We start from the raw sequence: 15,601 nt of genomic DNA on the forward strand, positions 1-15,601 counted from the left end.
CAGATGGGATGGTGCAATATGGAGTTTGATGGAGATTCTGGTAGGGTCTATACCGGACTAAGAAAGAATTGTCCCTTCTCCAGGCTACTTAAATCCGGGCGCTTCACTCCACCGAACTTTGTAGAATCACAGAGAAACGTGACTCTGAGCGAGCTTGCATGGACAACTTTACCAGAACTAAGCTTCCCGGAGTTAGGGCTCCTGGAGTCTGTCCCCTAGGCCTTGCTTCCCTGCCTCCACACGGCGGGCGCCGAGTCCCCTCTCGTCGCATCCCAGCCCAGGGCGTAACAAGCATCCTTCGAAGAAACCCACAATGACGCGCTTGAGCGGCAGCGAAGCAGCTGCTCGCAATGGTGCTTTACACATTTTCAACTTTTGCGGGGGTTTGACTTATTTTGATCGTGATAAAATACACATAAAATTTACCATGTTAGTCATTTTTAAGTGTACTTTGAACAAATTACAGCAAGCCACACACGAGTTTTAAATCAGAAGCGGGCAGTGGCACAGGCGAGGAAAGGGCCGTGCTGCGGGCTGAACCACCACCACGATCTCCATTTTGTCGGGACGGGGCCGTCCCCGCGGCCTCCGGGGAGACCCGCAGTCCCCGGGCGCGGCCAGGGCGGTCCACCCGCGTCCGCTCGCTCGCTCGGGCCGAGCCGAGCGGCACCGCCGAGGCCGGGACGCAGCGCGGGCGCCGGGGCGGCCCAGGGCTCCGAAGGCGGAGGGCTCGGCCGCGGCCCCGGCTCCCGCGCGGCTCCCACTATTGTGTTTTCCCGAGGCGCCGCCTCGCCAACCCCGGCGCCGCGGGAGGCGCGCGCCCGAGCCGCCGCGCGCTCGCCCCCGGCCGCGCCTCGTCCCGAGGCCTGGACCCAAAGAGGCCGCCCCGGGCGCGCGCCCGCCGCCGCCGCCGCCCCCGCCCCGCGGGCCCGCGCAGGCGCGCCGCTCCGCCCGCCGCCGCCCCTCCCCCAGGCCCGCCTGCGCGGGGGCGGGGCCGGCGCGGGCTCGGCGGAGCGGCCCGGGCTTAGTTGGTTTCGGAGCGGAGGAGGGAGCCCGAGCGGCCGCCGCGAGCGCCGAGGAGACAAAGCCGCGTCCGGGGGCCGGCCGGGTGGGCCCGGGCTCGGAGGCGCCCCAGCCCGCGGGGAGGGCTCTGCGCCCCGCCGCCGTCCCTCCGCCCCGCCGCCCCGCAACAGGTCCGCCGCCGCCCGGGCGGCCTCGCTCCGCGCGCCCCTCCCCCGCAGCCCGCGCCCCCCGGGGCGCCTCCGCTCTCCTCCCGGCCGCGTCTGGCTGCCCGCTTCGATGCGGTTCGGGTCCAAAATGATGCCGGTAAGCGGGCGGCGGGCGGGCGCGCACGGACCGGGGCGCGGGGCCCGGAAGTGCGCGGGGGCGCGGGCGGGGGTCTGGGGCGCGCCCCTTGCGGGTCCCGAGCGGAGCCCGGCGACCTGCGCCCGCGTCGCGATCCTCAAGGCAGCGGCCGCGGCTCGGTCCTCCGGGCTCCGCACCGCGAGGCCGGCGAGGGGGCGCGGGGAGACCCTCGGCGAGCGCAGCGGTCCCGGCGCGGCTGCGGAGTTGGTGGAGCGGCGGGGAGGGGGGGCGGGCGCTCGAACTTTTCTTTTCCTCCCGGCTGGGTCCTGACTTTTTGCAGTTCTTGAAGGTGACGAACAGGGGAGCCGGGAGTCCCATTATTTGCTTGGTGGTGGTGTTGTTTTTTAAACTTTTCATTGGAGTGAAATATATATAGTGAAAAGCGTACCCTTGCTTTATTTTGATTCGAGTTTTGATCTTGATGTCTGCGATAGCAGCCACGCTGCTTGCTCTCTCTCTGGAAACTGGTCTCAGTAAATGAAGCCTCAAAGTTTTGGATCGCAGTAAGACGTACGTGCCTGGCTCGCTGTTGCACGGCTTGTTCAGCAAGACCTCTGAGAAGATTAGTGAGTTCTTTCTGGGCTCCGCGGGCTTTGGACATGGCCACCAGGCCACAGGTGGACAACAGGTTTGCGACGTTTTTGAAATGTCCCTCTCCTTCGATGTTCGCAGAATCTGGAGGGTTGCATTGCTTTATGCCGACTTTGGTAGCGTGTTTCCTCGAACAAGTTGTCCTTGCAGCTCTGCCGCCGAAGCGGGACCATTTTGCAGTCATCTGATGTTTGTTATGGCTTCATTTGTTCAAACAAAGAAACAGCTTTTCTTTTACTCTTTAGACTGTCTGCGGAATGGAGTGACGACAAGTTTTGTTTACTTGCACTCCCAGATGCAGAGTGTAATATTCTGTCCCCTGGCCGCCTCCTTGTGTGTGTGTGGGGGCGTCCTGAACTTCCACATCCTGGCCAAACATAATTTATTGGAATTGATAAGTGAGTTTAGGTGGTTTGGCTTATTTGATCCTGCCAGAATTCAAGGAATTTGAAAGTGTTAATAAATAGCATTATGCATTCTATTTTAGTTTAATACTTAGTTTTAAAGTTATGTTTCTGGTGTGAATGCCCACTGTTAAAATATGAACAATGGATAATGGTGAGGGATTTTGCTGTTAAAGTTTTTATTCCTTGGATTTACATTTCCTTGTCTTGAAATAACTTTTGCAGGTTGTCTGTGAATTTTACTTAAGAATAGCAGCAAGACAAGAAACGTTTGTTGTTGCAATGTAATTTCTTCCTTAAAGATAGTTTTATGACGGGCTATCCTTTGGGCTCTCTTAACACTTAATGAAAGTTTTCCTTTTCCCAACCACGTACCAGATCATCAGAATTTATGAAAAGTTATGTAGCTCTTGAGAGAGTATTTAATTTAGCAGTACGGTTCTTCTGATTGCCTTTCAAGTGTCAGAGTAGAATCCTAGCTGATTCACAGTGTGGTGTGGTGGCGTGTACACCAGCTTTGCATTTGTTGAGCTCCTACTTTTGTGATCACAGGTTTTTTTTCTTTTTAAATAATTTGTCCCTCGGTTTCAGCATCTGTGAAGTGGGGGTGATAATGGTACCCAGCTCTCAGGGTGGCTGTGAGGATCAGAGCTCCTGTTGAGGAAGCAGTTGGTACAATGCCCAGCTTGCAATCAGTAGTTGCTAGAAAAGAGCTTCCCTTCCTGAATTTGCAATATTGGTTAAACTGGGGATTCTTATCCTTGCAATGCATAAAAGTAAGAAACAGATTTTTTTTAGTCATGTTATGTTGTATGTGTCTTTATCCTGTAATATTTTGAATACTTGAAAACAAGACTATTATTGTTAAATATATTTCTCGTCTTTAGCTTTTAAATGGATTTGAATTTATTTGAAAAATTCTAACCCATTTATCAGGAAAAGCATTATGATTAATAGGAAAAAATGCTTGGTCTCAGAATGTAGGCAGTTGCCTTGATTAGGCTGTTTTGTTGTGGTGGTAAAAGGTAACTATCATAAAAGTAAGCATTTTGGGGCCGGCCCGGTGGCGAAGAGGTTAAGTTTGCACGTTCTGCTTTGGTGGCCTGGGGTTCGCTGGTTTGGGTCCCGGGTGTGGACCTACCCACTGCTTGGCAAGCCGTGCTATGGCAGGCATCCCACATATAAAGTAGAGGAAGATGGGCACGGGTGTTAGCTCAGGACCAGTCTTCCTCAGCAAAAAGAGGAGGATTGGCAGCAGATGTTAGCTCAGGGCTAATCTTCCTTAAAAAAGAAAAAAAGCCCCCACCATTTTAACCATTTTTAAGTATACCGTTCTGTGGCATTGAGTTCATTTCTTGATTTGCTTTTAAAGGTGTTCTACAGATAACAGCTTGCTCTGTAGACTGCATTATATAAAAAATGTGCGAGTAAATTGTGTTCGTGTGTTTTCTCACCAAATGGTCGAGAATCAAGTGACTTTCTTTCCTGTGGGACATGAAGTGATAATTGGACCCAAAACAAGAAGGGGAAGATGCATTTTCGTAGGCGAACTAAAAATAGGTAGACAAGCACTTGAGAACACAGCGGAGTTAATGGTAGGGTGTGCAGAAATGGGTGGAATAATTGCACTCTTTTTCGGATACCTGCCACAGTCGGTAGCTCTGGTTCTGTGATATTTCTCCAGCTTGGTGAGGAGAGACTGGTTCATGTCTCATACTTGGCACCTGACTTTTCTTCGTTAAAGAAGGGGTCATTCGCAGTTTGAGAGTGTGGCTTTTTGGTGAGTCACTCTCATTGTGTTTGACTATCAGATAAAGGGAAAGAATTATTCAGAGCCAGATTTCTCAGCTATTTAAAATTATATCAGATATCTTTTTCATTATTTTCATCTTGTGAAGTGTTCAAACAAATGTGTTTTTATGAAAGAACTTAGCTGACTCTAAAGCATTCACTATTCTTTTTAGATATAGTTATTCTAAAAATTTGTCCGTGCTACTGAAATGATAACTTGAAAAAATGCACCCAACACCACACACATTCTGGAGGGCCACCTGGAGGCCAGAGCACTGCAATTTGCCTGTCTCTCCGTCACAGACGGCATTTACGTCCAGCTGTGGTGGAAACGCTCTGTGTCTCTGCTGTCCAGCATGGTAGCCACCGGCCACCTGCAGCTCCTGCACTTGAAATGTGGCTAATGGGACTGAGAAACTGAATTTAAAAATAATTTATTTAGTTTTAATTATATCTCAATAGCCATATGTGCCTGATGTCCACCGTATGCACAGTCAAGTCGGTTTGACAAAGTAGCACAAAGAATAACTTTACTTTGAATCCCGTATTTGCAGCTTCACGGTTACATTAATATTTCAAATGAGATAATAATGGCCTATTTATCCCTAATGGCTTGGAGAATGGGTTTCCTGATTAATTTAGTGTTCTGTTTAAATGAATTTCATCACATAGCCTTAATACGTATAATATTTTCAAGAAAATAATGGCTCATTTTAAAAAGCTCAGTTGAACTAATCATGACTTAGGTTTTGAATTTAGGGCGTTTTATCTTCCAGCGCTGCAGAGGCAGCGTAATTATTTCTGATTATACCATGATGCTGTAAAATAATGTCCCATCGTTTGAGCTTCTAGTTTGGGGGTGCAGGACAGAAAAATAGGTTCTTGCAGTGTCTCCTTTAGAAGTTTGACCGCTGCTCACTGGGGTTTATATATTTCTAAAGGTGACCGCGTGCAAGTTGTGCGGCTCACAGACCAATAGCTTAACTCCTGCTTAAATGCTTGTGTGATTTTCATGTGAAAGTCTGGTTTGATTTGTGTGTATTTTCCAAATGGAAATTGTGTTTTGAAATTGAGAAGTTTTCAAGTTCTAGCTGTGGAACATTGTACTTCTGTGATTGTAGCCTGTCCTGAAAGGACTGCTGTTTGTCACTGAGCAGTAATGCGGCAAGTCCGTTTAGGTTTTCTTCCAGAATCAAGTTTGTGGTCGGTTCCCTATAGGATTGTAATTCTCAAAGACTGTTAAACAAATCATCTGTTTTTAAAAATGTGCCAAGTATCTCACATTTCATGTGCTGTCATGAGGTGTGTTGCCTTGTGACTTCTGCTATCTTAATTAGAAGCTGAAAACCATTGAAAAATGTCTGTTTTTACCTGTTTCAGAAACAGATTTAGACTTTATAAAGAAACTTAGCACAAGCCTACACCTGCTTAGATTTTAAAAATTAACTGAAAGAGAGTTTACTTGTCTGGAAACAACCTGGACGTTCATTTATTCCTACGCAGGTTCTAGAAAGAACTGTTTTCTCTCCCTCTGTGTGTCCCCTGCCCCCTCAACAGCAGACAGTAAGGACAATAAAACAAAGCTTCTGTTTTCTGGGGCTTTTAAGGAATACTGTGCAGACCTTTATCTCTTGGTAATCTACCATAGTGGGTGGCGTTCCTTAAAATGGCTTTCTAAAGCTGATCTAACGCCGAGCCCTTCTAGAAGCTCCTGTGTTGTCTGGCTTTTCTTCAGCTCAGATGAGGTAACTGCATCCCGGTACGTGTCGGTATGATTTGCCCTCCTGTCCTGTAAACCTCTCACCAGCCTTTTCTGCGAGCAGGTGTCACAAAGAATTAGAAAAGTGGCATACAAGAATTTAGGAATCTGGAGTGTCCTTTTCAGCTCCTGCCACTTAATCAAGTCAAACATTATTTCAATACTTGTTTTTTGATGGAATGCTTGGTGCCGCACAGAACGTTTTTCTTTCATCAGATGTAGTTGAGAAAAGAAAACACAGATGACAGACTGTGTGTGAAATGTGTACTTACGTTGGAGTGGTGGGTGAGACATCAAGATTTTCCACCTTACTGGGGAGAGCCGAGGAGGAGTTGTGGTCATCGCGAGACCCTTTAAGAGCCCTGGGTACTAAGGAGGCAGGGACTCTTAAAACGCTTTGCATTCTGTCTTATCCAAAGAAAACCATCTTATCAAAGAAGTGCACATTCTAAACATAATTAGATCATGTGCCAGAAAAGTTCCTTCGTAGACTCAGCAGCAGTGGATCACGTTTAACTTTTTTCTACATAAAATTTATCCAAAAACAAATGGTTTGTTTGAATGATAACAGAACCAGATTTTCATTGAAAATGTTCGTTTGGCCAGTATACCGAACTTTCGCTTTTGAAATGCATACTTCAATTGCATAACTTAGTACTACTTTATTTAAATTTCAAACATTTCCGCTAAAAATCTCTTAAGGCCCAAGTTTAGGAGAGTGTAGGAAACCATAATAACTATTATAGAATACTAGTTTAAACTACCAGTGGTAATAATAAAAAATGGTTGAGAGTTTCCTGATCTTCCACGGTGGGTTGAGCAATTTTTCTGGAAACCAGAGAGACTGAAGGCGCTCTGCTCTGATTTCCCGCCCGGGGAAGGTGAAGGAGCTTCTCCTGAGAACCTTCTCTGTGCCTGACACTGCGCCACTGATCAGGTTGGTCATCTCGTCCAATCCCGATAGGACCCTGTGAAGTGGGTGTCCCTGGTCTCATTGTCACATAAAGAATTTGAAGCTTGAAGAGTTTCAGTACTTTGCTCCTGGTCACTCAGCAGAAATGAGCTCTGACCCAGGTCTGCCCGTTCACGTGCTCTGTCGGAGATGGCGGTGTCCAGATTAGAATGTTTTTCCATACTTGACAGGACAAGCACTGGTCATGGGGTTCTTTTGGCTAATGCTAGCTTCAAGTAGTGCTTCTCAGAGCATGACTATAATTATTTGTGAGGGAGAAAAAGGAAAACAGAGACGTCTTCCCATATTTAAATCCAAACTGGATGAGAAGGTTGGTAAATGGTTCTCTTATCAAGTTCTGAATGACACGGAGGTGACCTCACCCCATGCAAAGGAAACATGCCGGTGGTGATTATTTTTTTCCTGCCCCTGATACTTCCGTAGAGATCTCAGCGCTCCCACATCTGCAGGGAAAGAATGGGCGCAGCGATCACCTCGTGCATGAGGGTTGTTGAATAATCTTTCTTTAGATGGTGTCTTTAACGAGGGCTTGAAGACGAGGCCGGAGGAAAGAGGATCAGAAGCAGAGTAGGCAGGTGGGGAGACCTGGAGGACACGGAGTCACGCAGCCTCTGCTGTGCCATTGCCGTTGTCATCCTTCTGCATTTCCAGTGGCTTGCATGGTGCAGCAATGACCTGCTGGTGGGATGCTGAGATGCGGGCAGAGTGACAGCATTTCCACTGGCCGCTTCAGGGTGGGCTGTGTAAGGAGTAGTGATTTGGTTTAATCAGATGAGTTTATCGGAAACAAACTAGGGACTGATTTTGAGTGAAACCACATTAAATCGTTGCTTTTCGTTCTTCCTCATAAACCTGCTGATTGTTCTGGGGTGACCTTTTTGGGACAGCATCTGTTCTGCAGATATTTAGGGAACATCCCTATATTCCAGGCACTGTTGCGAGTGCCATGGATACGGGAAAGAATAAGACAGTTTTCAGGGAGCTTCCCTTTCATGGAGTTTACTCTGGGGTTTGGGTGGGGGAGATGGAACATACAAAGAAAAACATGAGAGATAAGTAGGACTTAAATAGCATAATGTGAGTGGCCTGGCTGCTTTAGATTGGGTGGTCAGCGAAGTGACAGTTCAGCTGAGATCTGGGTGACCCGGAGGAGGGGGTCCTGGGAGGCCTTGCTGGTGGAGCATCCAAGTAGGCGGGGTTCGCAGGGGCTGGTGCCAGCCCTGCAGGAAGCAGTGAGGCCTCAAGGCAGGAGCTTCGTGGGTGGGGGCGCAGAGTGGCGAGAGCTGAGGTCAAGAGAGTTGCAGCCCGTAGGCTGTCGTGGGTGGGACCAAGCGTGTAGGTGGCGTGGGAAGGGATATGGTGGCCACTGGAAGCGTTTGAAGCTGTAAAAGTGACATCATCTGATTGATATGAGCAGCTCACCCTGTTGCTGTGTGGAGAATGGGTTGTGGAGCTGCCGGGGTGAAAGGCTGGGGAGGGTGGGAAAGACGTTAGGACACCTGCTGTAGGGGAGTCCCCGGAACACCGCCTACACGTCAAGGGCCTGGCTGATAGTGCAAACTGGTTGTGAACTCAGTTGACACAGTTTCTCGCTTGCTCTAGACATCCAGAGGCCCCGCGGGCGAGAGAAGAAAGTCATGCTCCCCGGGATTGGGAGTAAGACCAAGACAGGCGTAGGGGAAGATTGCTCCAATATAGCAGGCTCCTTCCTGTGGGATGAAAGAGAAACCAAACTTTCTACATGGTGAGGGATCCCTGAAGAGCTTGAGAGAAAGCCTTCTTGTCACTGTGGTTCTTTAAAACAGAGTCGGGCAGATCAGCTTTCTTAAGGAAGCCATAACCGTAAAATGCTTTACAGCAGCTGCGCTTCAGACCACGTGACCCTTCCACCTTGGAAGCTTGTGATGCTCTCACTGAAAAGTTCCTTGATCAGTTTTTTTTTTTGGCGGGGGTGGGGAAGATTGCCCTGAGCTAACGTCCACTGCCAATCTTCCTCCTTTTTCTTTTCTTTTCTTTTTTTTTTTTTGGTGAGGAAGACTGGCCCTGAGTTAACATCTATGGCAGTCTTCCTCCATTTTGTATGTGGGACACTCCACAGCATGGCTTGATGAGTAGTGCGTAAGGTCCACGCTGGGATCCAAACCTGCAAACCCTAGGCACGGAAGGAGAGTGCGTGAACTTAACCACTATGCCACCAGGCCAGCACCCCCCGCTTTTTTTTTTTTTTTGCTTGAGGAAGATTAGCCCAGAACTAACTCTGTGCCAGCCTTCCACTACTTTGTATGTGGGATACTGCCACAGCATGGCTGATGAGTGGAGTAGGTCAGTGCTCAGGATCCAAACCAGTGAACCTGGGCCACCGAAGCGGAGCGTGCCGAACTTTAATCACTTGGCCGCAGGCCGGCCCCAACCAGTCTTTTTTAATCGGTGATATCTTCATTTCATTGGCAGAGATATAAAGTAGCTGGCAATCTAGGAAGTTCAAGTCAGAGCTGACTTTAATTCTAGAAAGAATCTCATCCTGCCAGTGTTTTTGTGCACACCACGAGATCTAGATGATAACTGAGCTGGTTTGTGATATGTGGGTAATGTTTTGCTAGTTTGTTGATTTCCTGGAAAGGGGGCTCTTTAGGATAGTACTTTGATTTTAAAGGTGGATAGGATCTTTCTCGAGTAGGTTTTGCTTGTTGCTTTCAGTCGCGGGCGACCTGGTATTGCCCACTTTCCTCTGATCTTCCATTTTCTACCTCACCGGTTTCTTCTCTGTGTCACGGTGCCTCCTCTCTAGTCCCTGTGCTCCTTTTCTGCTCTACCCCTCCCTTACCTGGGCTGTCGTAATCCTCTCCTTTTTTATCTTCTTACCTTCACAGTCACGCCCTGCCCAACGATGTTTCAGTCGACAACCGGACCCGTCCATGACGGTGGTCCCATAAGATTAGTGCCATCCAGCCTAGGTGTGTGGCAGGCTGTGCCATCCAGATTTGTGTAAGTGCACGCTGTGGTGTTCACACAACGACGAAGTTTTCAGTGCTGCCCTTCTCAGAACGTGTCAGTGTTGTCAAGCAACGCGTGACTGTACTGCTGTCTGCCCCTTTGATCCATTCAACACGCCACTTCTGTGGTGGTTTTCCTGAAACAGAACTCTGCCTCTTCCCTCTGCACAGCACTTCGGGTCTGCCTTCTGTTACTTACAGCATACGATGCAGACTCCTTACCAGATAGAAAGTGCCTTTAGCATCTAGCCTGGTAGATTGCAGCTTTTTGGTGTCAACGAGACACTTGCATTCCAGAGTATTTAGCCTCACGGTGGAAGTGATATAAAGACCCCGAACTGAGCAGGTCAGATTTAGAACCCAGCACGCGCTGTGAAAGGAGAGGAAGTGCCTCGTCTGGGCACTCAGGGGCATCCACGCACCCCACTGCTCACTCGGCCTCCCTTCTCGATTGTGCTGCAGTTTGAGAAGATCTGCTTACTGCCTCCTGCATGCTCTCGAGGAAGCCTGCATTAGGGCTGCCTGTGGGGCTTGGGGTTGCCTTTCCTCCTGCTCACAGCTAGTTGTGCCCTGTTGTGTATTGCTGTCTGTGACCTGCTCTGCACCGTCTGACTTTCCATAACTGTGTGTGTGTGTGTGTGTGTGTGTGTGTGTGTGTGTGTGAGAAACACGTGTTATAGATAGAGAGTTTCTGCAGCTCATTTCTGGCTCCTGGGTTGAGACCCGCCCTGTCCCTTCCTATTCGGCCAGCCTTGCCCCCGTCCTCCTATTTCAGCAGCTCCGGGATTGCCCTTGTGACAGCATGCTGGGTTTTCTCAAGCCCTGTGCCTTACACGTCATGCTTTTGCCTGGCTGGTCCTCTCCCTCCTTGTCTTCCTCGTCCTGCGGTTTTCAGTTCGGTAGCACTCCTTGAACGGAAGTAGTTTTTTCCTGTTCTCACTGGACAATCGACTTCCTCCAGGAGGAAGTTCTCACGTTGCGTCGTAGCTGTTTGCAGAGCCCCGCGCTGTCCTGTGTGCTCTTGGAGGGCGGGCACCCTGCCTTTCATCTGTGTGTTTCTAGCACTTAACAGTGTTTAACACACTGTGGGGATTCAATAAATATTGTTTGGGTGAATGGATTTCTTATTTTTGATTTTCTTGGGTGAGGGTAGTTCTCACCCATTTAAATTTATGCCCATGATTGGCTTTTGAGCTTTCGTAAAGATTTGCACAGAGGTGACTTCCATAGCAGCGTGTGAGGTCGAAAGGGAAGAAGTAGAAGCAAGGATTGATTGTACTCGTGGCATCATGGGTGGATCGTAAAAATAGAGTGCTTAGTGAATAAAAGTGAAGAAAAGGATGCAATATGTCACAGTGCTGTTGCGTAAAATAGGACACTTGTCCGCAGAGCAGCCATGCTTGGTTTGGAAGAAAGCATCCAACGCTGAGCTTACGGAACTGCTGGTGTCGGGGTGGGGAATTAACTAGCTCAGTATCGTTTTTTAGTTCTTTCACTTGTTTGTGACAGATGTGGAAAGCAGAGTAGCTTCACTTTGAGTAGCTTTGGAGGATGTATTCGAAATTTGAAATCTTACCTAAATCAAGCTGTAGACATAGTTGAAAAGGAGAGAGAAGATTTCTTAAGTTACCCTAAAATGAGCAGAGTGCCTTGTTTTCTTCATCCGAGGCGGCATCTGGCTTGCAGAAGCTCACTTTGAAGTTACCCGTGTGTTCATGTGGAAGTGTTTCTTGAATCCTCAGGATGTGAACATTCTCTGTCATGGTCTAGTGTCCTGTTCACTTTCCGTGGGACTTCGAATCTTGGAACCACAGGATCAGGTCAATTGAACAACATGTATTTCAGGTTTGCTCTGTATAAGACACTGAGAGAGCGTTTTTTAGGGAGGAGAAAAACCTCTGTCCTAAAGGGTTTTATAAACCAGTAAGACAGACGAGCCAGAGATACAGACAACTACAGTGTGAGCGATTGTTAGAGAAGCAGAGAACGTTTGCTTCTGGCCGGAGGTCTGGTTGTGTGTGTGTGGGGGGCGATTGGAGGCAGTTTCATGGTCTTTGAGTTATTCCAGAAGGATAGGATGACTTGAAACAAAGAGACAGGGTGTGGGGGACAGGGAGGGGAGTGAGGAAAAGGGCGGGTTTTTAGCTTTCTCATTTGGTGATTTTTTTTTTTTTTTAAGATTTTATTTTTTCCTTTTTCTCCCCAAAGCCTCCTGGTACATAGTTGTATATTCTTCGTTGTGGGTCCTTCTAGTTGTGGCATGTGGGACGCTGCCTCAGCGTGGTTTGATGAGCACTGCCACATTCGCGCCCAGGATTCGAACCAACGAAACAGTGGGCCGCCTGCAGTGGAGTGCGCAAACTTAACCTCTTGGCCATGGGGCCAGCCCCTGGTGATTTGAGGCTGTGACTGTGGAGCAGCTAATTTGATTTTAGGTCTTAATGTTTCTTATAACTGAATGGAAGTTCCCTGAAATTCAAAATATGTAAAGATAAATACCAGCTTATATGAACCTTTGATGTTTTGATATTGTTACTGGGTTGACTCTTGGCATTATAATAGTTAGTATACACTGGACAGATTAATGTGCACTGCTGTTACCTGTTGGTGAAACAGCTAGTGCTGTGCATTATTTATAGCAAATTATTCAGGAACCTAGCTTCGTGTTACATCTCTGTTTGTAACCCCCTAACGCCACGGTTCTCAAACTCAAGCGGGATTGCTGGGCCCCACCCCATGGGAGTGTGTGTGATTCAGGAGGTCGGAGGAGGGGGTGAGACTTTCTGTCTCTGCTAAGTTCCCGGATAATGCTGATGCTGCTGGTCTGGGGACCACACTTTGGGAACCACTCTTGTGACCTTTCCCTTCCTCCAGAGCCCGTGCTCCGTATGCTTGACCTCTAAGGCCCTGCGTGAGCTAGCCCCTGTCTGCCTCTCTGCCTTCAGTCACATGCGCCTGTGTTCCTGATACACTGGCCTTCTTTCTGTTCATGGAACAGACCAACCTCATCCGCATCTCAGGGCCTTTGCGTGGAATGTCTTCCCCAGATGTTTCAGGCGGCTGGCTCCTTCAACCTCAGGTCCGGTGCCCCTCCCCAGAGATGCCTTCCCTAGCCACGATTAGCCTCCTCCCCTCATCACCTCCGTCCTTCGCTGTCACATCACTCTATACCATGCTCATTTGTTTGTCAGTCTCTTCTCCCTGCCCAGAGAGTGCAGGCCTTTCCATCGCTGTATTCCCTGTGCCTAGACTGTGCTTGCCTCGTAGGTGCAGTGAAGCCTGATGGATGAATGAATGAAAGATGCTGAAGTCAGCAAGGGGTTGGGGTTGGGAGAGAGACATGGAACCAGGAGCCTCCTTAGAGAGACTGACGCTGGAAGGGCATCACTCTCTGAGTCTCAGGGGTGGCGACTGTTACCTGGTTACATATGTGGAGTGGGTGTGTAATCAGACAGCTAAGAACAGCATGCAGCTTTCCGAGAAAACACTGTTTTTCAGAACGTAATGAATTTTTCCCTTAATTAAAGTAACCCCTTCCTATTTGCTGTATCATTTTTTTCCAGAATAGCAATTATCTCAGAAAATGATTGTGTGCTTGCGATCATGCTGAATGAATGGCTAGGATATTCCATGCTGGGTGAACTTTTGTAACAGTACCGTTCAAATTGGTGTTGAGACTTCATGTGTTCCTGACTTCTGAATTCTACTCACTTGCTATAGTGACCAAAGGAGTAGTTTATGATGTATAAAAAACCAATCCATTGAATATGATTTTATGATTTTGCTGTAGATAACTCAGATTTGGCTGATAGACACTGATGGACTGATTTTAAAATATGTCATGATAAAAAGTGGGACACTTGGGGGGCTGGCCCCGTGGCCGAGTGGTTAAGTTCGTGTGCTCCGCTGCAGGCGGCCCAGTGTTTCGTTGGTTCGAATCCTGGGCGCGGACATGGCACTGCTCACCAAACCACGCTGAGGCAGCGTCCCACATGCCACAACTAGAAGGACCCACAACGAAGAATATACAACTATGTACCGAGGGGCTTTGGGGAGAAAAAGGAAAAAGTAAAATCTTTAAAAAAAAAAAAAAAAAAAGTGGGATACTTGGTGTAGAGGTGAGTTTAAATATTATTGACCCTCAATAGAACATTGGTACACGTAACTCATGGTAATTGATGAAGATTTTAAAAAGCAGCTTAATGGCCTCGAGAGTAAAGTCTAGGCAGGAGAGACAGCTCGGAAGTCATCATAGGCCTCTGGGGACAGAGATCCTCCGGTAACTGTAATAGGGTCGGACCGATCATCAGGGACGCTGGCGAGTGTGTCTTTGAGGAAAGGACTCAGAGTGAAGCCTTGCGGGTTGCCCATGAGGTACTGGGGAGACGAGGCAGTCCAGGCTGACCCGTGTTCTTGGTGCGCAGTCCCTGCCAGCAGAGTGACCCCTGGAGTGGACAGCCAGGTATTTGAGAAGCAGGAGGCAGAAAATCCCAGGAGACTTTCCAGTGTTGTGAGCCGTGGGCTGACGGGCTGAATGGCTGTGTGTGTTTGAGAGGTTGAAAGAAGCATTGGTTGATGATACTATTTCTTGATTAAATCCCCTTTCTGTATCATAAGTGTTGAGAGAGGTGGTTTCTTGACCAGGTTCTAAGAAGCCTGGTAGCAGCATTCTCTTCCAGAAGGTACTCTGGGGCCTTCTTTCATGAGGGGTGCAGCACAATATAAAAGTGAGGTTGTACTTCACGTCTCTCTCCACAGACAAATGTTAAACACAAAACATCCAGACTTTTCTCTAGTCTCGCTACGAACCTTATTACCTGGCTGTCCCCGTGCTGAGTTTCCTGGGAGCTGTAAGATTTGGGGAGGAAATATGTCACTCTTTTTACAGGTTGTTCATTTTTCTCTAAAAGGCAATTTTTTTTCCCTCTCATATTTCTTTTTTCTCTTGGGTAAACCTAAGGGATTTGAGTTTTTATAAATCAAAACTCTGAAGGTGTTACTCCAAAGCTTAATTTCCTTTCTGTGACAAGGAACATCTTATATTCTTGGTTCCTTTTTTCTTTCTGTGCAACTTCACATGGTTTTTTAAATCAAAGAAATAAACTTTAGCCTCTGACACAAAGTGAATTTCTTGTGAAGGCCCTAGCCAGTTCTTTTGTATTTCCTCTTGGAAAAGTCTTCCAAATTTTAATCTGAAATAATTCTTCTTTGAAAATGAATCATTCTTGTATTAATAGCATAACATCATAGTTAGAGTGAATGCATGTCCTGGAAAAACAGAACTCTTAAAAATAGATCTGTGACCCATTCTTTTTAGATGAAAATGGTCTGTGACTTTGGGTTTTTGGAAGGGCGAGTCTCCTCTTGGACATGACTTGAGCACGAATTGCTCTGGAGTGTGGGGAGGTTGCCTGGCAGAACTTAATAGAAATAGTGTTTTATCTTTCCTGAATCTTCTTTCTTTTCACATTCATCACTTTAAGAAGTAGAAGCAAATAGTAATCACATTGACCATTTTTAAGGAAATATTTTCACATTCTTTTTATCACTGTTTATATTGTGTACTTTTAAATTGTAAAGTATTTAAAAAATCTTAACATTGAGATTTAAAACATCTAAAAGTGCCACCTGTACCTGCCGTCCTCATACCACTCATTACGTTTGTGTGTTCCACACAAGTCACCCCGTACACACATACGTTTTCAATGGTTATAATCTCCAGCTT

The 15,601-nt window shown here is 47.5% G+C and overlaps 1 protein-coding gene across 2 annotated transcripts in view; it reads left to right on the forward strand.

The window, feature by feature from the left end:
- Nucleotides 1-1,026: 1,026 nt before the first annotated feature.
- Nucleotides 1,027-15,601, forward strand: part of TP53BP2 (tumor protein p53 binding protein 2) — a 57,944-nt gene continuing 43,369 nt past the window's right edge. The window contains exon 1 of one of the 2 annotated variants that reach the window (XM_023632663.2): nt 1,027-1,326. In XM_023632663.2, coding sequence (XP_023488431.2) covers nt 1,300-1,326 — 27 coding nt within the window. In that variant the 5' untranslated portion in view covers nt 1,027-1,299. Of the gene's footprint in view, nt 1,327-1,574; nt 1,994-15,601 lie in introns of those variants that run through there. The other variant, XM_070256020.1, reaches the window with a different exon arrangement.

Source organism: Equus caballus, chromosome 30 (assembly GCF_041296265.1).
Source record: "Equus caballus isolate H_3958 breed thoroughbred chromosome 30, TB-T2T, whole genome shotgun sequence".
NCBI lineage: Eukaryota > Metazoa > Chordata > Mammalia > Perissodactyla > Equidae > Equus > Equus caballus.